Raw genomic sequence first — 23,671 nt, forward strand, 5'->3', positions numbered from 1 at the left:
GGCGGGGCCAGATCCTGCAGGCTCCCCAAGGCCATGGTGGAAAAGGGTGATTTTTTCCCTAAGCGCAGTGAGAAGTCACGAGAATGATTTAAGCATAACAGTGGCGTAATTTGATGTACATATTTCAAAAACGTATTCAGGCTGCCATTTGGGGAGCAGATTATTGCAGGACAAGAGAGAAGTCAGGAAATTCAGGTGGTCTGGAGATGGCAGGGAGATGGAGAGAATTCTGAGGATGGTTTGGAGGCAGAACCCACAGGTCTGGCAGTTGGAATGGATGTGGGGTCCGCGAGGATGCTCCTGAGCTAGTAAGAGTGGAGAGGGAGGCGGTTTCGGAGACCTGGAGCCCAGGACGGCCCGGCCCCGCCCCGCGGCCCCGCCCCGCGGCCCCGCCCCGCACGTACCATCCTGCAGGCGCGGGGTGGGCTCCCGTGTGGTCCCCGGCGAGCCGCGGGGTAAGTGGCCGGCGAAGGGCGCCGCGTGGTCCTCGTAGGTCAGGGGGCTCTGCCGCGGCTTTCCCAGCTCAGGTACGATGACGGGGGCGCCCCGGGTGATGGAGCCCCCCGAGCCGCTGACGGCGCCCGCGCGGCTCTTCAGGCTCTCCTCGTAGCAGGCGCGCTCCAGCGCCCGGGTGTCGGCCATCACGTCCAGCGGGTGCGCGGCCGGAAACGGCCGGCCGGGGCTGCCGATGATGGAGCGCACGTCGTGCTTTTTGGAGCCGGTGGAGGACGTGCTGGTGTCATACTTGAGCGGGGTGCCCTGGAGGGAAAGGAAGGGGGCGTGAGCTGCACAACCTCTCTGAGGCTGTTTCTCAGCTATGACATGGGAGCACATCTCATGCATCCAGGGGCGGGGGCGAAGGGCTTTGCTGAGCCTAAGATGAGCACATCCGTCCGTGCCCTACCGGCCCCGGCCTGGACCCTGGCTCCCAGAGCCACCTGGGGGGCTGCAGAAAGGCGCACAAAGTTCAGATGTCAGCCCTTCCTGGAGCAAGTGGGGGACCCTCTGCTGGCCCTTGGGGTTTGCTGGAAAGAGACTTCGCACCCTCATGAGGGCAAATATCTTCTTCCCGTCAGTTCGGGACCCTCTGCAGCCCACCCAATGCCAAGCCAGAAAATCCAGCTGCAAAATCCAGTTCTGTTGTCCTGAGGCTCAAGTCTCAGAGGTCAGGGCTGAGGTTTATGTTTGCTCTCTGGCCAGAAAGGGCAGCTGAAGAAACAGGGGGTCATGGACCAGCTGCAACTTGGACGCCTGGGAGAAGACCCCACCCTGTCCGAGCAGCCGGGGAAATCCAGGATACAGTGGGCTCCATGTCTTTGCAAATAAGAGAACTCTGCTTTTATTCAGGAACGTTTTAATTACTTTCTCAAGAAGGGGAAATGCCCTAATTTTAAAAAAAGAATATTCCAGAATCAGACTGGCCTCCCTTTTGGATCCACGGTCGACTCTTGCTAATAGCTCCACAACCACCTGAAGGCTGAGAGCCAAACCCACCCCCCAGCCTTCGACGACCCTCCCACTGCTCCCGCCTTCTCCCGGGGCACCTCACCCAATTGCGAGGCCTCCTGACACCCTGCCTAGTCCCTGCCACCTCATAGCATGCAGCCCCACCATGGCTCCCACGCTCCTTCCTCATTCACATCAGCCACCTCTGACCCGTGAAGAGACAGTGGTTCTTAGGTGGTTTCCAGTGACCAGCTCCTCACACAATCAGACCTCATCTTCCCCTACCAGGCTGGGGCCTCTGGGCCACAGGGGTGGGGGTGGGGTGAAGTGCAACCTGCTGGTGGGAGAAGTGGACGCCAAGAGGTGAAGATATTGCAGATTTAGGGACATCTGGATTTGAGATTCACAACTGCCATTTACTTGCTGTGTGACCCTGGATACGTCGCTTAACCCCTCTGAACCTGTTTACTCACCACTAAAATGGGGACAGTAAGAGAACTACCTCAGCGTGCTGTTGTGAGGGTTAAAAAAGTCCTGATGCCAAGCGCTCACACAGTGCCTGGCCCACACTAAGGGTTCAATCCACGGCAGGCGTTTATTATTACATCTAGCTCTGGGGTCTCGGCAAGCTTCCTGACCTTTCTGGGCCTCAGTTTCTCCACCTGGAGAATGCGAATGATGGGTATGACTCTCCTGGGCTGTAAATACAACTGAATGAGGTCATGGATATAATATATTATATAGAACCTGGAATGTACGTGATGACGGCTCAGTGATGAGCGGCCGTGTGACCTTGGGCGTAGCACTCAACAAGTCTGGGCCTCAGTTTCCCCATTCGTAGGGGCCAGAGCAGTGCCCATCAGTAGCCCCCGCCCCGATCTCGGCCAGCCGCCCAGCCCCACGCCCGTACCTGCGTGATGGAGCCCTCCTTGAGCGGCCGCGGGGCCAGGGGCAGCTCAGGCGTGCGCCGCAGCTCCTCCCGGGGAATCTCGTGGATGGAGCGGCCGGCCTCCTTCACCGTTGCCACCAGGCCCTCGTGGGCCGGCTTCAGCTTCAGGGGGCCCAGGGCCTCCAAGGGCCGGGCCTTGTAGGCCTCAGCCAGGTCCCGTGGGGGCGGGGGGGGCGGGGGCGGTGTGCCCTCACGCTTCAGGAGCTTGGCCTCCCGGCGCTGGTAGTCCTCCTGGGCCTCCACGTAGGACCGCGGGATCCCTGTCAGGGAGGACGGGGCACTGACCCCTGCACCTGCACCCCGCCCATCCTAACCTGGGGCCTCCACGCTGGCAGATTCTGGAGCCAGACCACCTGGGTTCAAGTCCTCACGTGCCGTGTGACCTTGAGCACATGACTTGACCTCTCTGAGCCTTGATTTCTTCATACACAGAATGGGAGTATTAACTGAAACACCTCACCAGTCATGAACTTTCAGTGAGATAATAAAGATAAAAAGCATAAGACGGGGCTCACAGTAGCTGGCTCGCCACTGACCAGCCAGGAGAACGTGGGCGAGGTGTCTGACCTCTTTGATCCTCCCACCAATCGTATCTTCCTCTCAGAGGCGGTTCCCTGAGACGATCTACAGAGAGCACCAAGCAAGAGGGCAGTAGATGCTCAATAAATGACATCTACAAAGTTGAGGGTGATGGGTAGTACTTTGCTTTCTCTTTTTGTTTTCAAATACATAAGAAATGCCTGACTCTGCCTTTCAGCCTGCACACACCACCTGTCACGTACACGTGTGTTATACACCGTTCAACGTACCTGGGTGCCCACGGCACCCTGGTATGCCTCCCCTCCCCCACCCATCTTGACTGTAAACCCGAGGGCTTGCTGCCGCTGCCACGAGGGTGCGGCGGCTGGGCAGGCGGGGAGGAGAGGGTGGGGTACCTTGTGTGATGGAGCCTCGGATATGGTGCTGCTCTTTGAGGTGGTGAGGGCTGTGTCTCTCAGGCGGGATGGCGCGGCCCATGAGACCTGAGAGGGGGGAGGGCAGGGACATCATCTCACAGTGACGGGCCAGGGTCTACAGCCCGCCTCCCAGCAGTGGGTCCCTGCAGCCACTTGGTGGCGGTCCCCATGATGATGGTAGCGGAGGCACAGGACCCACCGAGCAAGCAGCCCATTTCCTGGGCCCTGTGCTACCTCCAGATGGTGCCTCAGAAAAACCCAGCCTCAGTTTTCCTGTGTGTAACGTAGGGCGAACCATCCCATCCCCTCCTTCCAAGGGGAGCTGAGAGAGAAATCCTCTCCCTTCCCTGACATAACCCCGCAAGTGGGGGAGCCCTGGGGGCAGGTCCTAGGCTGCCTTGCCCTTCTGTGCCCTCCTGGAGTAGGGAGCCGGGCAGGGCACACACCTTCGATGCTGGCTGAGGAGATGGCCCTGCTCACGCGGCCCTCCATCATGTCGTAGGTGCGCTTGGGGGCGGCCGTCTCGTGGGGAGGTCCTGAGCTGCTCCTGCCATCCTCCTTGGAGCACTGGGACACAGACATGCCACCTGGAAACCAGACCAAGTACACGATGAGGGGCGGCCCCAGGGCGACTGTGTGCGCTGGGCCCGGGCCCAGCGGGCAGGAGTCAACAGCGGCTCAGACGCTCCCTGCCCCCCACCCCTGCCCTGGTCACAAGGCCCCACCAGTCACACGGCTGAAGCCGGGCCCAGCTGAGCCCCCCGAGGGAACCCACCGCCTGTGGTCCAGCCCAGGGCCTGCTCTGTGCGCCTTTGACCACCACGGGCACGTGAGTCTGTGCACAAAGACGTCCACTCGTGGGAGCCGACACGTGACGTGAACCTGTGTAACCACACGCACGGGAGCAAAAGATGCGCCAGCCGAGTGTGGACACGCAGGGTCGGCACAAGCGCGCGTGTGCGTCAGTGTGGGTCTGTGCGCACACGTGCATGTGTGAGAGCGTGTGTGTGTGCCTGGCCACAGAACAAAGTGAGGCCACGTGCAAAAATCAACGTGCATCCGTGTCCACGTGGGGAGAGTGTGTGTCTGGGGGGTTGGGGAGGGAGGGGACGAGGAGTGTGCTCGACAGGCCCAGGGTCCGAGCCGCCAGGAGGCAGGCCCCGAGGAGGCCGAGGCTCGGTCCCGCCCACTGGGCTGGGAGCTCCTCGAGCGGACCTCTCCTTCCAAGGGTGGCTGAGTCCGGGGGTATCAGAAGCAAGTTCCCGAGAGCCCCGGGCCTGCCCCTCAGGGTGCAGGGTGCGTTCGCTCTCCCAGGATTTCCAATCATGACCCCCCCGGGACCCTCAGAGCGTGACCTACTCCAGGGGTCGCACGGGTGGCCGGCGGATAGACTGTGTTGCTGATCCAAATTTTTCTCAGAATTAACTGCTGACGTTTAAACACTGAGAGATTTCAGATAAACACGGAGAGCTGAGACGTCTGGCCAGCGAGCTCACCCTGGTTACAGGGTGACAATTGGTGATCGGAGAACAGAGGCAGGGCCCCTGCTGACACAGCCGTCACTCTCCGGGCTGCCGCAGTCCTCCCCGACCCCCCCTGCCTTCCACCCGGCCTGCGGCCCTCACAACGTACCGGGCCCCAGGGAGCACGTGAGAAATTAAAAGCCTTGATTTACACCCATTCTGCAGATGATAAACCTGAGCCCTGCAGGGGCTCAAGAACTGACCTGGAGGCCTGAGCTGAGATGCCACCCAGGGCTCTCTCTGTTCACAACACCTCGACTGCCAGCCTCTCCGTCTGCCCTTCCCAGGGCCCCTGGCCATCCTCCAGGGCACTAAGCTGGGGACCGAGGTTGGCACAGAAGATGCAGCTGACAGCCTGTCCCCAAGGCTGTCTCCGCTACTTGGCAGCAGAGAGAGGCACGTGCCTAAGCCCCACAGTACCACCTCCGCTTCCCAGGATGTGGGGGACCGGGGGGGAGTCGGGCCAGGCGGAGGCGGATGGAGAGGAAACAGCGCCCGCCCGCTGGAGGAGAAGCAATTTGCAGCCCTACAGCTGCCAGCTGCTGAGAGAAGCGCCCATTAGCAGCTTTTATCTCTGCACCCCTGGGTGCCCAAGGCTGCCAGGAAATTCACATCCCAGCCCTTTACGCCCTTAACTCCTTCCAGGCGGGGCTCCCTGGTTGGGGAACCTGGAACCCAGAGTGGGTGAGAGGAGTGAGGAGCACTGAAGTGGGGGCCCGGGGCTCAAGGGGGTGGCGTGTCCCTCTGGTCACTGCCCCTTCCTGCCACCCACGTGGTGTCAGTTAGAGAGCAGGGCCTTCACCAGGAGCGCTGAGCCAGAGGCCTGGGGGCAGGAGCCTGGGCTTCTGCTCCCTGGGCCTGTTCCCCCACTTCGCATCTAGCAAGGCTGCCACAGCGCTGCTTCCTAAGTTGTAAAGAACCGGGCAGAGGTGGAGGCGGCTAAGGGCAACCCTTACCTGCCGCTGGCCTGCATATCTGCAGGGATGGGGAGGTCACCACCTCTCTGGTTGTGCCTCCTGGTGTCACCCCAGCCCTGCCTCTCTGTGAGCCCACCTCAATGGGCCAACCCCCCCACCCCCGCCCCGCCCCAGGCCTCCTTCTCTCTCGAGGGGTCACGAGGGTGGGCACACAGGACCACTGGGCATCGCTGTACCTCAGCTCCCACGTCTGCAACACGGGAATGCTGTCCTTCACCCCAGCCCTCAACCACGCAAGGCTGGCAGGACAACACGCTCCCCCAGACGTTTTCTGAAGACGTCTGGCTGCCTTTAACCGCCACGTTTTCCAGACCCTTCTCTCTCGACCAACTCCAGAAAGAGCAAAGTCTCGGGTTTGGCGGACAAGCCACAGTGGACGCGGGCAGGTTTCCGTGACTCAAGATTAACAAGGTGACAGCCCATGTGCATCCTTGGTGGGGGGGGGGGGGGCACATCCTGAGAGCTGAGGGGCTCATCCACGGGGCCCCCAGCCACCGGGAAACACCAAGTGACCCGATGACCAGCCACCTCCAGGTCCCTGCTGGTCCTCTCACCTAGAGAGTCCTTCCCGGGCATCAAAGATCCCTGAGGATGGGAGGGCCTGGCCAGCTCCTGGCAGCCATGGCGACAGAACTCACCCTCGTAGGACAGCACGTGGCCCTTCTTGCCCTCGTAGATGACGTGGCCCTTGGGCAGCCCGTCCTCCCGGCTGCGGTCCAGGCGGCTTGGGCTGTCCTCGCCGATGATCCTGGTGATGGTGCCCTTGTACAGGACGTCGGCCGGAGTGCCCTGGGGGTGTGCAGGGGGTGAGCGCCCGCAGGTTCTGGCCGGGGACCCCCCCCACCTCGCCACACACGACCCAGCGTGCGTACACGTGCACCTTCCAAATCCACACACACGCACGTGTGGTCACCGATGCACACGTGTTCAAACATGTGCTGCTTCAAAAGGGAAGGAAGAGGGAGTTCCCTGGTTGTCCAGTGGTTAGGGCTCAGTGCTTTCACTGCCGGGGCCTGGGTTCGATCCCTGGTCAGGGAACTAAGATCCCGCAAGTCGCATGGTGTGGCCAAAAAAAGGGAAAAAAAGAAAAGAAAAAAAGGGGAGGCAGAGCCCGACAGAACGCAACCACACAGAACAAAACATCCGTGATATTAATAATAAGTTCTGAAAGCTTTATACCCATCGACTTATTTAATCCTGGAAGTAACCCTCAGTCAGGTACTATCGTGCCTATTTCAGATGAGGAATCCGAGGCACCAAGAGGCGAGGTGACTTCGCCCAGGGTCACCTGGCTCACAGGGGGCAGGGCCGGGATTGGAACCCAGGCAGTCAGGCCCCAGAGTCTGTGTTCCAACCTGTACTGTGTGAATTTTACTTTCTCGGAGCCTGGATGCTGGGATGTCAGCCACGTGCCTGTGATCACGTGTCATTCCCAGAACCAGAATGGGGACTCAGATCAGGGCAGGACACCAGAAATCTCACCTCTAACCCGGGGTTTCTCAGCTTCGGCACTGTGACCTGTGGGGCTGGACGATTCTTTGTGGGGGGGGCCACCCTGGGCACTGCAGGACATTGAGTAGCCACTCCTCCCGGGCTCTACCCACTAGATACCACTAGTGCCTGTGACCCCCAATCTGCCCCCCCGCCTCCAGATGTAACAATCAAAAATGTCCCTAGACATTGCCCAGGGTCCCCTGGGCGGCAAAAGTGCCCCGATCTAGAACTCCTGCCTTAGAGAGAGTGCGCTCCCTACTGGGGGGTGTATTGAGGCAGAGAGAAGACAGCCACGTGGGGTAGCGTCCTGCCTTGGACGACTTCCAAGAACATGAGTGTGAGGGTCAACATACGAATCTGGAGTCAGACGGCTGGCTGGCAAGCAGCAGCTTTACCAACAAGTTGCTGTGAGACCTCTGTCGAGTCACTTTGCCTCTCTGAGCCTCAACCTGCACATCTACAACATGGAGACAGTCTCTGTCTACGATTCTCGACAGCACCCGGCACCGATAAGCGGTTCCCAAATGAAGACGTGTCTCTTTTCTTTCTATGATTCCCAGAGCTGATTCAGAGATGTGGGTCCGACTGCATGTCAAGCCCTGGACTGGAGCACTCTGTGTCTCCAAGCGGCACCTTCTCTGCCAAGAAACATCCTTCTGTGGGGTAAGGGCGGCAACTGGGCACCCCCTGGGCTTTTATCCCAGATCCTGGTCTGCAGGGCAGAAAAACAAGACGCCCTGAATCCAGACGGGTCTCCCCAGGCGTCTCAAAGCAAACGCCCTAGACAGGATCCCCTGGCCACACTTTAAAAGACGTGTGCGCACACCGTGTAGAATAAGTGGGCTTTCGTTTGGGGGACAGTCTGGGGGCGGGCAGTCACCTCTCTCATCAGGAGGGCACACGGCAGGGGAGCCAGCGACATCCTATCAGGAGAGTCTCCTCCAGGGGCAGCGGGGATGAGCACAGCCATTATAAGTCTCCGTGTGTGTGAGTGTGTGTGTGTGTGTGTATCCGTGGCTGTGTGAGTCTGTGTGTGATCCATACCCGGGTTTCCTCACCACCTGGGAGGGAGGCTGTGGGAAAGTCTGACCCTCACACATTTGGAAACTGCCACCCTCTGCCAGAAACAATGGCAGGGCTGTGGGTGACCCATGTGGCTTGGGTCACGGCCACCTGGGAACCGCAGGCAGATGGATGCCCAGGAACTTCAGATGTTGACCTTTACTCCCAAACGCCTCTATGGGAATGACTCAGTGAGAAACACTTTTACCGAAGGGGAAACTGAGACAGGGGGTGTCGGTCCCCTGCCTGAGCGAGCGTGCGGGTGGAGGGGCTGGGACTTGGGCATCTGCGGCCTGGTTTTGGCCCCAGGTACCTGCCCTCTGCACTTAGCGCAGCTGTCTTCGAACACTCGTGGCTTCAAATCCAAGAGGTTTCAGAGAAACATGAAGCATGAGGGGCCCTCTTCTGTGGCGTGATCTGAGGCCACTGGGGTCAGACACCTCCCTGTAGGAGCCTGTGGCCTGAAGTTCCACTGTTGACACACGCATGGGAGGGGGAGGGGAGGGGTGTGTGTGCGTGTCTGTGCCTGTGTGTCTGTGTGTATTCAGGCTCCTCTTCCTCTGGCATGGTGTTCTAGAGCCAGACACAGCCGGGCACAAAACGCTGGGTCCACTACTTCTTGGCTACACGGCCTTGGGTTTAATCTCTGGGCTTCAGTCTTCTCATCCGTAAAATGGGCTGACCTGGACTCTGTACTAATGTAAACCATCTTGTCTGGAGTGGGTAGAAGGGAAGGAAAAGAAAGCTCAAGTTGCAAAGGCCCCCAGGAAGTGGTGGGGCCGCCCTCTGTGGTCTACCAGCCAGGGAGGAAGGAGAGGGTTAAACAGGCCCTGGATGCACTAGGAGCCCCGAGCTCAGTTCTGAACCCCCAGTCCTGACACTGGAGGGGCAGATTGGCCCCTCTGCAGACCCTCGGATGAGGCAGATGTGACCAGCCGATCCCGCACTCCCTTCTGCAGAGCTGGATATGGCTGGGACTCCGACTCCAGCCCTCAGGCTGTCAAATACCATAAGGTCAAGGTTGGCACAAGAGGAAACCTCTGTTATCCAGGACTAAAGTCACAAAAGGGAGGGTTATGACAGCACACGAGGAGCCATGGTGGTGTGGGCGGGCTCAGTGGAGCTACAGGAGCATCTGTCTACTCACCCCCTTGAAGGTGGGGGGCATGCAAACTTCCTCACTGGCCCCCACAACTTTGCCGACCTGAAGGCCTCCTGCTCCCTGCTCCAGGCACCACGTACCCCTTGCTGGTCCTGGCGCACACCAGGGGCCCTCCCACCTCTCTGTCTTTGCACGTGCTGTTCCCTGGGCCCACAGGCTGTTCCCTGAGATTCCTGCAGGGCTCACACCTCTGAGAGGTCTCCCCGGCTCACCTGTCCGTGTGGCCTCGGCAGCCCCAGACGTTCTCAACAGCAGGGTTTACTCAACTCAAAGCACTGTCTACTCTGAAATCACCTGCTCAGTTTTTACCCGTCTGCTTCCTTCTGCTCCCCTGCCAGCTCCTTGGGGGCCTCGAGTTTTGCGTTTTGCTGAGCACCTAGAGTGCCTGGCTCCCAGCAGAGAAGATGAATGCTCACGGAGTGAGCGGACACCCCAGGAAGCCACCCCACTGAGGCAGGTGCCGAGCAGTGACGCCGGGGGGCGTGGGTGGGCTGCCCCCCGTTTTGTCCATAGTCGCGGCCACGCTGGCGATGCCGCCCGCTGGCCCCACCCTGGTCCTCATGCCATGGCCCCGGGACACCTACGTGGGTGATGGAGCCGCGGTACGTGATGGGGCTCTCAGAGGGCACCCGTGTGCTGGGGATACCCTTGGTGATGCTTCCTCCCGGAACTGAGCCCAGAGACGTCCCTGGAAGACACGAGACATGGGCTTAAGCGGTGTCTGCAGCCCTTCCCCCAGGCCCCAGGCCCAGAGCCACCCCGACCATGCTCCTGGTGACTCAATGCAGAGGGTCCCCTGTCCCTACATGGCAAAGTAGACAATTGTGAAGAGAGGCTGCTGGACCCTCTGGGAGCGGACGCTCCTCAGCAGGTTTTGGATAAAGGGTCCCATTCCTGCCTCGACCCTCCCAGCGATGGAGGGGCCGCCAGCGGGGGTGAGCCCAGATCCCATGCCCTCACCTCTCAGCACAGACGTCTCCTGGGCCGTGGGTACCCCCAGGCTCTCTGGCGGCCCAGCCTGGCCCCGTGGAGACAGCTGCTCCTGCTTCACTCCGCTGAAGGGTGCTGGGGACGGGCGAGAACGGTGAGCAGAGCCTCTCGGCAGGGATTCGGAGGGATGGCCCCCTCCCTGCCCTACCCAGGGGCTACGGGACCTCCCCCCATGCTTGGGCCAGAGGCCCTTAAGCCAAACTGCCCTCCCTCAAGCCCCCAACACAAACAGCGGCAGCCATGCCTGGGCCATAGAAGGTGGGGGTCCTAGATCCTTACCCAACTTCTTGGGGTCCATGGCGAGGGGCAGCCCCATGGCGATGGGGCCCACGGGGGCCTTGGCGTGCTCCGAGTATGGGACGTGGAGCTGCACGGACATTCCCTGTGGGGGCGGAGCTCATGGGTCACAGAGGCCTCAACCAGGGCATCCCGACACCTGCTTTTACGGGGCCCCGAGAGGAGGGGTAACCTCGGGGTCACACACGGGTCAGAGAGGCCGGTGGCTTGAGTTCCAGCCCTGCTGCCCCTCTGAGCGACTGCGGACGAGTCACAGCCTCTCCTGAGCCTCAGTGTCCTCACGTGTGTGGCGGTTACTGCGATCTGGTTTAAAGGAAATGGCGCCCACGAGCGTCTGGGCAAAGCGGACTACCTGCCCCTCCCCTGCGCCGCACGGGGGCAGGTCAGAGGCGTGAAGGGCAGAAGGACCGAGGCTCACCACGGGCTGTGTGTCTAGTGCACGCAGTCTTCCGATTCGCAGAGGGAAACCCGAGGCACAGAGAGGTTAAGTAACTTGCCAAAGGCCACACAGTCTGGCTGCGGAGCCCATGCTCTAGAATGCCCCACGGAGGGACCACCCAAGGTCCTGATGCCCGGGGCAGGCTGCAGCCAGCTTGGACCCAGCCCCTTGGGTGCCCGGCCCCCACCCAGACACCATCAGTCCCAGTGACCACCCCCCAGCCCCACTTTACAGATGGAAAGACCAAACCCCTGAAAGAGGAAGGGGCTGTCCTCTGGGCACCAGGTCTCCCAGGTGCTTCCGGGGGGCTGCCGCTCCCACCTCACCTGGGAGATGGCACCCATTTGCCTCTCGAGGACGCTGGGGTGCTTGGTGGAGGAGATGAGGGGCGGCGGGTTGGAGATGGTGGGTGGGCGTGGCAGGACGGGCCGGGCACTGTCATGGAGGCCCAGGGGCAGCGGGTGACCTGCAGGGCATGTGTCTGTCCATCACGGGGCCCCCAGGGCGGTCAGAGACAGAGCCCTTGAGCCACTCCCCACCTCGCCCCTGGCCTACCCAGGCAGGTGCCCGTCCACACCCCCCACCGCTTCTCCTGTCTCTGCCCTGATGAGCCATCTGCATCCTTGGTTCAGACACCACTACCCTGGGGAAGCCTCCCTCCACCCGGCTCCCAGGCCCTGGCCCAAGCCCCTCAACTCTCCCCCAGACTCCTTAGCTGGTCTCCCCATTCTCCTTTTACCCTCCAATAGTTCATTCCTCTCACAGGAACCAAAGGGATCTGTTTGCAAAGTCTACTAGTTCACATCCTCCCCTGCTGTGAAATATCTATGGCTCCCACTGCCCCCCCCAGGATAAGGTCTTAGCCTCTGACACAGCTTTCAGGTTCACCTGACCTGGTGCTTATGGTCTCCCCAGGCTCACTGGGCACCAAGCTTCCACCATGGCAGCCTGATTCAGTGTCTCAAGCTTCGCCTGCTCTTTCCTGTCTCCGGACCTTTGCACATGCTGTTCCGCTGCCTGGCATGTCTTTCCCTGTTCTTCTCCTGGCTCTTTTGGTCCACTCATCCTGCAGGATCAGCTCTGCTTAGGGTGGCCTTTGCTGACATCACAGTCCTCCTTGGCCCCTGGCTATGCCCCTTTGAGAGCTGGCGGGGCCCAGCAGGACTGGAGAACCCAGGAAGGAGCTCAAATCCAGCCTGATTAGATTTGTAAATCAAAGCAGGTCCCTCCCTCCTCACACTTTTCTCTCCACCTGCCCAGTCTCTAGCTCAAAGTCACTGGTGGAAGACAGAGCGGCCACTCTAAGCCTGCCCCTCGCCAGCTCAAGCACCAGATGCTTCCTCTGCGACCCTGCAGATTTCTCAAACCTCCACAGAGCCCCCTTCCCCTTCACTGACCGGACCACCCCTCCCACCGGGACCCGTCAGACTCTGAGATCCTCCTGCATGCAGCTCCGGGTCAGGGCACACAGTTGACGCCCATGGGCTGCACGCCGGCTGCGTCAGCGAGGAAGGCAGGTTCAGGTGAACTACTCACCAGGCGGGGCGTAGGAGAAGGCCAAGGGGTCAGGGGCGTGCGGAGAGGCCTTGATCACCTCGCGAGGGGGCACGGGGAAGGGCAGGCCTGACGTCCAACACGAGGGATCCGTGGGCAGCTTCTGGCCCTCAGCGGCAAAGGCCGGGAAGAACACGGGCTTCTCTGCTGAAGGGCGAGGCAGGGCAGTCAGCTGCGCTCGGCCAGCCCTCAGGCCCCCAGCCCTGGCTGCCCTGCTCCAACAAGGCCCCCCTATGCCTGCCGTACTGGCCTCAGCCAGGGGGAGGTCCTGGCCAACAACCAGTGATGGGGGGTCTAAAATGGAGCCCCCCAAGTCTGCAGACCGGGCACCGCTCTGACTCCCGTGATGTCCTACCAAGCACGAGCGCACCTCGGGGATGGGCTGGGGGTTCTTGGCGGCCCGATTCCAGTGCTGGAAACCCACGGGCACTCGCCCGGCACCAGGTCCGCAAGGGGCCTGGACAAACCTCCAAACTAGGGGGCGGCAGATGGTGGCACGGGCCCCGCCCACTGCCTGATTCCGTATGTACCGTTGCGCTGCAACGAGGTCACGTCCACCTGTACATTGATCACCTACAGCAGAGCCGAGGGGTTGCGACAGAGACTGGCCCGCAGAACCTAAAATATTTACTATCTCGCCCTTTCCAGAAGAGGCTTGCTGACCTCTTCAGATGACGAAGGCCATCAGAACGGTTTGCCGAGATCCGTGGACGTGCGCTCCGGAGGGCGCGGCTACGGCCCGGGCGCCTGGGATGACAGCGCGCACGTGTCAGCCTGCGCGCAGAGCACGTCTCACGTCCAGGCGCTGGGCTGGGCGATTCGAGAGCGTGGACTCAACGAGCCTCCTCGCCGGCTCGAGGGAGCACCCGGGCCCAGTGTGTGGGGTGGGAGCTGAGTATGGACACATTGACGGACTTATCTAAGGTCACCAGCAAATATGTGGCCAAGTCAGGCTTTGACCCCTTAACCTCCCGGGTGCTGCAGCTGCAGATAACACCACAGCGGAGGGAGCCCTCCCACGGGGGCACCAAGTGCTGGGCGTGGACTGACCCGTTTATCCTCGCGACACCCTTCAGGGAACCGATGAGGATTATCCCCAGTTTGCAGATGGGAACACGGAGGCTCAGAGAGGCCAAGTCACCTGGTCAAAGGCCCACAGCCAGCAAGTGGCAGCGCTGAGCCCAGGTAGATGGGCTGCAGGCTGGGACCTTCATCTTCGCCTGGCACACTGACCGCAGGAAGAGGAGCAATGATTAGGCCCGGGTTCTCAGGCCTGGGGACAGCGCGCAGACATGGCCAAAGACCAGGCTGTCTTCACAGTGTTCTCCCGCCAGCCTCTCACTCTGCTGAAATCTGTCCTAAGCACCGAACCTCTCCCTTGAGACTTGCTGTCAGGCTGGAGGATTGCAGAGGGTGGTGGCGGTAAGCGGCTGATGACAACTGGGGAACACGGGGCCTGGGGTGGGCCCGGCAGGCAGGTGCCATCCCTCGGACCACCTCCAGGTGACGGAGGGAGGCTCTGGAGACCCACAGGTGAGCAGGAGAGAGAGAGCCGGCAGGGCTGAGAGGTGTCTGCTGCGGGCACGGCAGGTGGGGCGGAGGCGTGCGGCCGCACATCCTCCCCCGCTGCTCTCCTGGGAGACGGAGCCCCCCCGCCGGACCTGTGCTCCTGCTGACGTGGGTGGCCCTCAGGAGGGGGCCACAGGTGTGGGGAGTGACCCCGGGGCGGGGAACCTCAGACTCAGCCAGCCCCTAACGGAGGCACCCCCACCGGGCCTGCACAGGGCCTGGAAATTCCACAAACGCCCCAGACCTGGCTCGTCCAGCCACCCGACCCTGCGCGTCTGGGCTGCTCTCTCCAGCTCAGCTCCGGCTGCGGTGGGTGGGGGGATGTCCTCCGGTGCTGGAAGGGAAACTTGGGGCCAGGCCAGGTTGGGCCGGCGGCCGAGAGCCCGGAGAGACAACCTGTTCCTCCGGCTGGGCCCGGGGAGCCCGAGGGACAGCGGGCAGAGCTGCTCCCCACAGGAGCCGGGCAGCAGGGGAGGCTGTAAGACACCACGGAGAGGTCGTGCTGGGTGTCAAGTGTGCGCGTGTTCACGGGTGCTAGCCGCAAGGCAGGTCATGGTGCCCGATGCCAGGTGCACAGTCTCCTGTGCCGAGCGATTCCAGGAAACGGCAGGGCCCTCCGCTGTGCCAACGGGCCGAGTGCCAGACTCAGGAACCACGGGTGGCGGCTCACCTTCTCCCAGGACAGGGCCTGTGACCCGTCCCAGCAGGCCCTGCCTGGCCCTGTGTGTGTCCGGCCACCCAAGCGCAGTCCGACCCAGCTCAGATCCGGTCCCGGCCAAGGCCGCTAGGGCCCCTGACACTGCCACGCAGCTACCCGCCCTGGGCTGACGCCCCGGCCATAGAGTGTCCTTCCAGAACCAGATCCCATGTCTCCTGCTTCACTCTCGCCCCGTGAACCTCACTCCCAGCATGGGGAGTCCCAGTTCCAGCCTGGGTGGCCGGCAGCGTCCCAGGAGGAGGCAGACATTCTGCTTTCAACCCCAGACTCGGGTTCATTAGCAGGTCCACTGGCTCTGAAATAAAATCCCAACGCCCCCCTTCCTCCCATCTCCATGGTCACCCACACAGTCCAGGCTGCCGCCATCGCTAGCTGGGATCAGCACTGTGGCCTCCTGCATCTGCCCACAGCTCCCTATGGCCCTTCCTCCTCAACAACGGCCAGAGAGAGATCTTTCCAAATTATAAACCAGATTGCCGGACCTCTTCGGGCGGCTCCACCAACACACCAAGCTTGTTCTCACCTCAGGGCCTTTGCACATGCTCTTCCCAGTATCTAGAATGTCCCCCCCACAGATCTTCCCACGACTGCCTGCTTCTCCTCTTCTCAGAGACCCCTTCTCTGAGCCCCTCACCACTCATTCTGTTTTGTCTCTTTCATTGCATGAACTACCCTAAGGTCATCTTGCTTCCTCACGTGTCCTCTGCTTAACGTCCTCTCACTCACAAAAATAGCAGCTTCCCGGAGCAGGGCCTCCATCCCGCTCGCTGCTGAATCCCTGCTGCTCAGCACAGGGCTTGGCAATCGTGGGTGTTCAACACATGTCCTGGCCCCATGGCCACAAGCTGGCCTGTGTGCCGGCCAGGATGCATGCCCGCCCATGTGGGTGGCATCTGAGATTTCCTGGGCAGGTGAAGGCAGCCTTGGGGAGGCAGGCGGGGCGGGCTGATTAGCCGGGGAGTGTCTGGCAGGCCCCTGTCACTTGTGAAGTGCGGAGCCGGCCTCCTTCAGGGACAGCCCTGCTCTTTGTCCCTAGGCACACAGCACAGCCCTCAGGGAGGCCCCTGGCCTAGGGCCAGCCCGGCTTTCTAGAGAAGGCGGGATGCTGTATCAGAGGCTGCTGGGGGCGGGCGCGCAGGTGGCCCTGGCCGTCCGAGCCTGTCCTTGGACTGTGTTGGTCAGGGAGGGTGGTCTGGGGTCCTGCTGCCCTCAGACCCCTAGAGTAGCCCTGCGAGAGCCTGGGCTAGCCCAGCGTGGGGAGCCTCTGGGAGAGTCAGCCCCCAGTGCCTGTGAGGTGCCAGGCTGATCTGGGATGGGTGTCCCTTTGGGACACAGGCTTGAGAGTGTTTGGCTCAGGTGGGGGGATGGGGCAGAGACAGACGATCCAGAGAACAAGAAACCATGCCCCACCTGTCTCCTGACCTTGAGCTTCACGTGGTCACAATAAAGCCTGCCCCAGGCAGTTGCTGCAGCACAGCTGCTCAGGGGAATCACCCCACTGGCTCCCCAGTGAACCCAGTGACCACGGCCTGGAATAAGGTCAGGGTGAACGCTGGAGGGGGCAGTGCTTCCTGCCCAGGCCCCAGAGTTGCTGCCAGCTGGCGCTGAGCCTCATGGTTCTAGAAGCTCATGTGTGGACTGAATCACGTGGAGCCAGAAGCTGAGCCACAGACATGTTTCTGTACATGCACGGTGGTTTTGAAAATTTTGAGACGTTGCCAATGTTGAGAAATTCAAAAATTTCACACGAGAAGATGGATTTCTAGCTTCTCTTGAAGAACAAACCCAGGCCTGTATTGCCACACAGTGACTCGGCTGCGGCCGATACGCACCCAACTTTAGAAAGAACACGGGTTCTCCAATTTGCCAATCGCCAACCCGCCCTACGGTCTCACTCCCACGTGATTTACTCATCTGCTCAGCCTGTACTGCCACCGCCGCCCTGGTGTCCGTGGCGGCTGCTCTACACACACAGACGCCCCTCGTGCCCGCCCAGCCGCCCCCTCCCTCAGGCGCCCGCGGCCACTGACACATACTCACCCTCCTTCTCGCCAGGAGGCGCGGGACTCCTGCTTTTGCCTCGAGGGCTGCTGCTGGGCGGCTGGGGGGTGTCACTCTCCGGCTGCAGGTGCTGCGGTGGTGGGGGGGCAGGGGGAGCTGGCTTAGGGGGAGCCGCGTCCTCTCGGGGGGGCTCGTGGACTTTGGTGACCTGCTGAGGGAAGCCAGGCAGAGTGAGCATCTTCCCAGGCCGTCCACAGGTCACGGTGATCAGGGAAAGCCTCCCAGGCCCCCTGCGGGAGAGGCAGCGACGTGCCCAAGGGCACATGGCTCGAGGGCCAGGAGGGTAGGGCTTTGCACCGCGTGTATGGGGTGTGCCCACCTATCCCAGCTGCCGGGCTGTGTGGGAGAGCCCCCAGGAGCCTCCCTGCCAACCTCTTCCCCCTTCCCCAAATCTCTCTAGGTCTCAGAGAGATTGGGGCTGACAAGTGGGACTGTGCCTGGCCTCGGGAAGCGGGCAGCACAGGCTGGCATGCCTTGTGCCCCTCCAACAAAAAGCCCCGGTCTGCTCAGAGTCATTCAACCCAGAGCTCCCAGCTGCATTTGGAAGGCCAGGTCCACGTCTTCGGAGAGGGATGGCTTTAGCAATGACTGGGACATCGTGAAGTACAGACATCTTAGAGGGTCCTCCTGCTTAGCCTGGAGAATCTTCCATGCTACCCCCCACCCCCTGCAAAGGGCCTCATGTTAACTAGAGGGGCCCTGCCCTTCCTTCCGAGGTGCTGTGACAGTGGCGGGGGGACGGGAATCCTGGGTTGGCACAGCCCAGCGCCTGGTCTGGGGAGCCGTGGGGAACTCGCGGCGCCGGCAGGGTGGTGAGAGGGGCCAGGCTGGAAGGCCAGAGGGAGGAGACCTGCAGGCTGGGTCCTCCAGGGCCCCGCCAGCACCCCAGCTGTTCCGCCTTGTCTCCATGGGGAACAGGAGGTGGCGGGAAGAGCGAGGCTGCAGGTGTCGGGCCCCCGCCTCCCCGGCCTCATTTACTGTGTCCCCGGCAGGAAGTGGGGGTCGCAGGGACGTAGGGGCCGCGGGAGGTGGGCCCGGGACTCACAATCGGGGGGATGGCGGCCGCACGCTGCTTCAGCTGCTTTAGGTCCAGTGGCTTCTGGGGCGAGGCGTTGGTCCTGGTGTCGCTGGTTGGGGTGAGGAGGCTGGGCCGCGGCGACAGCAACCTGGCCAGGGAGACCAGCGTCAGGCCCACGGGCTCACAGCCTCCTGGCTCCAGCCTGGATGATGGGGCTGGAGGGGCCCCCAGAGGGAGGCGAACGTCCACGGTCACAGGGCCGAGGAGACCTGGAGTCAGCGTGCAGGCTCCTCCCTCTCTCCCTCCTCTGGTCCGTGCAGGCCCCACAGGGGCCGAGACCTCTCCCACCCCAGCCCAGAGGCCCAGCCAGGATCAAACACTCCCGAGACAGCCCAAGGCAAGGAAAGTCCCAGAGAAGCCCACACTCAGGGCCTGCACCACGCCGGCCCTTTGGAAGCTGTTGGAAAGCCCAAGAATCAACCAGATTAAGACTTGGGGGGCTCGAGAGGTTCAGAGAGATTATTCATCACCCAAATATGAGAGGCTCAGATGCCATGGTAGGGCCTGGGGCTTGGCTGTGAGTGCACCCTGCTTATCGGACACAGGAATTGGGGAGCCCGTCCACTCGACCAGAATGCCCCACTAACCGGAATCTCGCCCGCACACCGTTTATCAAGGCGCTAAAGCAGGTGGGTGCAGGCACTGCGTGGAGGGGCTGGTCAGTGTGAACACAGCCCTCCCAGCATCCCTAAGTGGGGCTGTGGTGCTGAGCATGGCCTGCAGGTGCCTTGTCCTCTAAAGCAAGGTCACGTCTGTCTGCTGCTGACATGCAGAATGGGCAGCACACCTGCACAAGGTGCACAGTGTGTGTGTGTGGGGGGGGGGCGGTGCTGAAACACAGTGGCAGTGTGCTTGGGATGCATGGTAGAGACCCAGAAGCCAGTGTCTGCTTTCAGGGTGCCAGAGCCACCCAGATGACCAAACGGTGCACACAAAGGCATCGGCTGCTGGATATAGCCAGAGGGCAAAACAAAGGCCAGGTCCCCAAAGCCAGAGGGTCCTGTCAGCACAGCCCCTAGTGTGCACTGTGACCACCCTGGCTGATGCCACGGGCAGACTGTCAGCACAGCCACTGCCTTCCAGGCAAGATCCGTGACCACCAGGACACAGCTCATGCCACCCGGTGCCGGCTGCCGGCCGCCCAGTGGAGAGCAGAACACGGCTCCTTCCTGCAGATGGAGCAGGACAGATGCATGACGGGCAGCCGAGGTGCCCTCTGCTCTCCGCGGTGAGACCACAGCCTGTGACGGGGACCGCAGCCTGTGACAAGCCAGTCCCGCGGGCGCTAACCCCTGCCCGCATCTGCTGTGTGCTCAGCTGGGCAGAGACAGTCTCGGCGACACCCGCTGGGGCTGCCCACGGCGTGCAGGTGGTGTGGGCGCAGAGGTCAGCCTCTCCCCGTGCTCAGCGGGTCTCCACAGTCGCCCTGACCCGGCTCACCCTCCCAGCTGTCCTCACCTCTCTCAGCCTCTCCAGATCCGGCTCGCGCTCCGAGGACCACCCGAGGCCCCTCCTGCTGTGGCTGTGCATCCTCGCTCCCCTGGACTCAGGCCCAGCCCCATTTCGCCCGCCACCCTGGGGCCAAGGCACCCTGACCAGGGCTGAGAGCCGATGTTATCTATCACCTGTCCTGCACGCCCCACCTCGGGCCTTCAACTGTCGCCAAACCCAGCCTCCCCTGCCCTCCCCCTGCAACTCATTAGCAAGGTCCTCCTAAACCAACTTGCATTTGTCAACCTAAATCTAAGATGAATACACTGTGGCCACTTTGGAAAACACTCTGGCGGTTCCTCAAGGGGCGAATCAGAGTCACCGTAGGACGCGGCGATTCCACGGCTGGGCGTATGCTCGAGAGAATGAAAACACATCCACACAAACACTCGTTCACGCAAGATCACAGCAGCCGCTTACTCACGAGAGCCAAATGGTGGAAACCACCCAAATGTCCGAAAACAGATGAATGGATAAACAAAATGTGGTGTGCGTATATACAACGGAATACTATCCAGCCGTAAAAGAAGGAAGTGCTGACACAGGCTACAACGCGGATGAACCTGAGAAACACGATGCTGGGTGCAAGAAGGCAGTTGCAAAAGGCCACACACGGCCTGATTCCATGTATATGAAATTCCCAGCAGAGGCAAATCTGTAGACACAGAAGGTAGATGCTGCCGGGGGCTGGGGGTGGGGGATGAGGAGTGACTGCGAATGGCCCGGGGCTTTTTTGGGGGGTTGGTGAAAATGTTCTGGAATTAAACAGTGGTGATGATTACACAACTCTGTGAATGTGCTAAAAACCACTGAACTGTACGCTTCGATGGCTGAACTGTATGATTTGTGAATTGTCTCAATACTGCTGTTACGAGGAAAAGATAAAAAAAAATTATACTATTTGCTAGTCATGAAATCAAGGGTTTGATATATTGACTGCATTGTTTCTATGGATAAGAAAGTAATGTTAATGATTATCTGTTGTGTAAAATACTTGAAAATGCAAATTTTAAAGTTAAAATATAAACTTTTATATCTACGTAAATATAATTTTATAGGGACACAAAATATGCTTTTACAAAACGCATAAAAAGCAGTGTCTGTGTCTTACTCTGATAGTCAGCGAACTAGGGCCCTTCCACTCAGGCCTGCGTCCTGCCCCGGTTGTGCCTTGGCTTCTCGTCCAGGCAGGGGGCAGTCAGGCTGGAGTGGGGGCAGGGATCCCCCCTCGAATGCTCTCAGCAGGCGCCCGCTGGGGGATAAGCACAGGGGTCCAGATCCCTCTTTCCTGAGTCCCCCGCACCCCCGCCCAGCGAGGCGGGAGCTCAGTGGGGACTGCGGCCATGGGCACAGCACTTCACGGTTGACGAGATGACAGCCTGACCGCTCACTGTTAAGAGGGCAGCATCCAAACCCGAGGGTCCTGCGCCCGGCAACCACCACCCCGACCCCCCCACCACAGAGCAGGAAGGTGTCTGCTGCACACGTGGCCCCTACGCCCCTCGTTCCACAGTCATGGCGGGCGAGCGCCACCTCCAGGAGCCCTCCTCATGGCAGCGCCCTCCCTCCGTTCCCTTTCCTTTGTTTTCTTGGAAGACAGGGCTTTTATTTTTCTCCCTGGAGGCCCAGGCAGGGTAGGGGCTCTCGGAGCCTGGCACTGTGCACGTGACCCGGGACAGGCGCGGGGGAAGCCAGCCAGTGGGCTGGGAGCTGCCAGGGCCCCGCCCCCTAACCCTGTAGTTCAGAGCTCCAGCTCCTGGTTCAAATCCCACCTTTGGCCGTATGACTTCACCAACTGTGCCTCACTCAATTTCCCCATCTGTAAAATGGGTATGAGAACAAGGGCCACCCCTCCCCCCACCCCCCGCCCCGAGGACTGTCCTGTGGGTGGAACATGGGAAGCCCTGCGAATAGCATCTGGTGCTGAGCGGCTCAGGCATCTTCCCATTCCTGTGGTTTTTCTTCCCACCCTGGAAGCCCAGGGCTGGGGGAGGGCCACAGGGGACTCTGGGTCTCCAACAGTATGCCCTCTCTCCGCCGGGCCTCCCTCCCCAGCTTCCTCATTATCGCTGGGCTGGGATAATCCCTGCAGCCAGGCTGGGGCTGGGAAGATGGGAGTGTGAACAGCGTCCACACAGATGAGGTCACGTTGCTCCCCTGTGCCCCCAGGTAAAACCACACTCCTCACTTCGACCCCAGGCGCCCTGTGGAGCCAGGATGCGGCTGGATCCCTGCCCACCTCTGTGACCTCCTCTCGTGACCTCCCCTCTTCCCCTCACTCACTCTACACTCAGCCATGGGCCTCTTTGCTGTCTACTGAACATAAGCTCATGTGACCACAGGACCTTTGCACAGCTGTTCCCTCTGCTGGCTTTCCCTCCATGTCTCACACTATGTGTCCTGATCATCCTTCAGTGTCACCTCCTCAGACAGGCCTCCCTGCCTGACCCTCCCACTCACCCCACCCCCAATCTCCCCATCATTCATTTGTCACATGAGCATTCCCTTTATTCCATTACGGTTCCAGTTATGTTCCAGTTGCTCTGACTAAAATGTAAGCTCCCTGGAGCCAGGACCTTGCCTGTCCTGTTCCCAGCTCCCCTTGAGCCCAGAATGGCTCTTGGCACACACTGGTGCCCAGTTAATCATTTATGGAATAAAGAAATAAAGGAGAAATTGCTATTACATTCTTTCAAAATTCCAGGGGCTCAGCAGAAGAAGCCACATTCCAGCCTCCTCTTGGAGTGACCCTTAGGGGTTCCTGAAGCAGTTCCAAAGGACGGCAGCAAATTTTTCATTGAGCATCTACTGTGGGCCTCGTACCAGGTTGGCTCGTAACTCCATTATTCACAAGAAGCCCATGAGCGAGGATGCACACACCCATCGTATAGGTGAAAAAACTGAGGCCTGGGGAAGGGACTTTCCGAAGGCCCAGCCCTGCCAGAAAGTGCCCAGGCGCCTTCTCTGGGGAGTGGAACAGGCAGGGCCAGGCAAGCTCAAGGCTCTGCAATCAAAGCCACGATCTCTGGCCATGGGCCAAGAAAACTCCCAGGCGGAGCTGCCTGGCAGAAAGTGATGGAGAGTAAAACAGGATATGATTTTCTCTCCCAAAGTCATCCGGGTGCGGGCCAGGACGAGACGCACCTTGTATCCGTCCCAGGGCGGCCGGTTCACCGCGCCGGGACTGCCAGGCGGAAGGGAGGGCTGCAGGCAGGAGGCCAGGGCCTGGGGTCGCCACGGGGCGGGGGTGCCCACCCATCCCGCCGGCCCTCCCGGGAGGCGCTGGCTGCCAGGGCGCGCGCTGGCTGCCAGGGCGCGCGCTGACGCATCTCGCCTGCGTCCTCCGACGCCCGCCTGGCCCTGTGCGGCTGTGGCCGGGGAGGGAGCGGTGGCGGACGGCCAGCCAGGAAGAGGTCAGGAGGCTGGCCCGAGTCCAGCCTCACCCTGAGGGCGGGGGACTGGCCTCGGTCACAGAGGGCGTGACACACCAGGTGTCCTGATTCCCAGCCCAGGGCTCCTGCTCCTGAGGGAGTGAAAGCTGGACGCTCAGGCAGGAAGAGTGGACGGAAGCCAGCCCCGGCTGGGGGAGGGAAGGACACGTCCCTGGGTGGGGCTGGGCTGGGCTGGGGGGTGGGGGGCCTTCAGGCTTGGCCCGAGAGGTCCAGGGGGGCCGTCGGGATCCAGGCCAACCCTCAGCCCAGGCAGGCCCTGTGTACCCAAAACACAGACTCCGGGAGGCCGCTTATCAGCGTGGCTGTTCCATGAGCTCAGCGCTCTCCCCGCTAAGAGCAGAAACATGTGTTTCCATGGCTCGTCCCCATGGCCAGCAGGAGTGGGGCGGGGAGCTGCCCGCCCTGACCCCATTACCCGGGCGCAAGGAGTGAGCCGGGTGACCAGACCCTGGC

General features: G+C 61.1%; 1 protein-coding gene across 26 annotated transcripts in view; it reads right to left on the bottom strand.

The window, feature by feature from the left end:
• Positions 1–23,671, bottom strand: part of NCOR2 (nuclear receptor corepressor 2) — a 225,897-nt gene that overhangs the window by 17,260 nt on the left and 184,966 nt on the right. For 23 of the 26 annotated variants that reach the window (XM_057746317.1, XM_057746319.1, XM_057746323.1 and 20 more), the window contains 12 exons: positions 18,243–18,363; positions 17,177–17,348; positions 12,832–12,996; positions 11,622–11,761; positions 10,839–10,941; positions 10,530–10,634; positions 10,154–10,257; positions 6,490–6,640; positions 3,798–3,938; positions 3,331–3,417; positions 2,357–2,655; positions 405–759 (listed from right to left, as the gene is read on the bottom strand). In XM_057746317.1, coding sequence (XP_057602300.1) covers positions 405–759; positions 2,357–2,655; positions 3,331–3,417; positions 3,798–3,938; positions 6,490–6,640; positions 10,154–10,257; positions 10,530–10,634; positions 10,839–10,941; positions 11,622–11,761; positions 12,832–12,996; positions 17,177–17,348; positions 18,243–18,363 — 1,943 coding nt within the window. The remainder of the gene's footprint in view (positions 1–404; positions 760–2,356; positions 2,656–3,330; positions 3,418–3,797; positions 3,939–6,489; positions 6,641–10,153; positions 10,258–10,529; positions 10,635–10,838; positions 10,942–11,621; positions 11,762–12,831; positions 12,997–17,176; positions 17,349–18,242; positions 18,364–23,671) is intronic. The other 3 variants (XM_057746330.1, XM_057746322.1, XM_057746321.1) reach the window with 2 other exon arrangements.

Source organism: Hippopotamus amphibius, chromosome 8, assembly GCF_030028045.1.
Source record: "Hippopotamus amphibius kiboko isolate mHipAmp2 chromosome 8, mHipAmp2.hap2, whole genome shotgun sequence".
NCBI lineage: Eukaryota > Metazoa > Chordata > Mammalia > Artiodactyla > Hippopotamidae > Hippopotamus > Hippopotamus amphibius.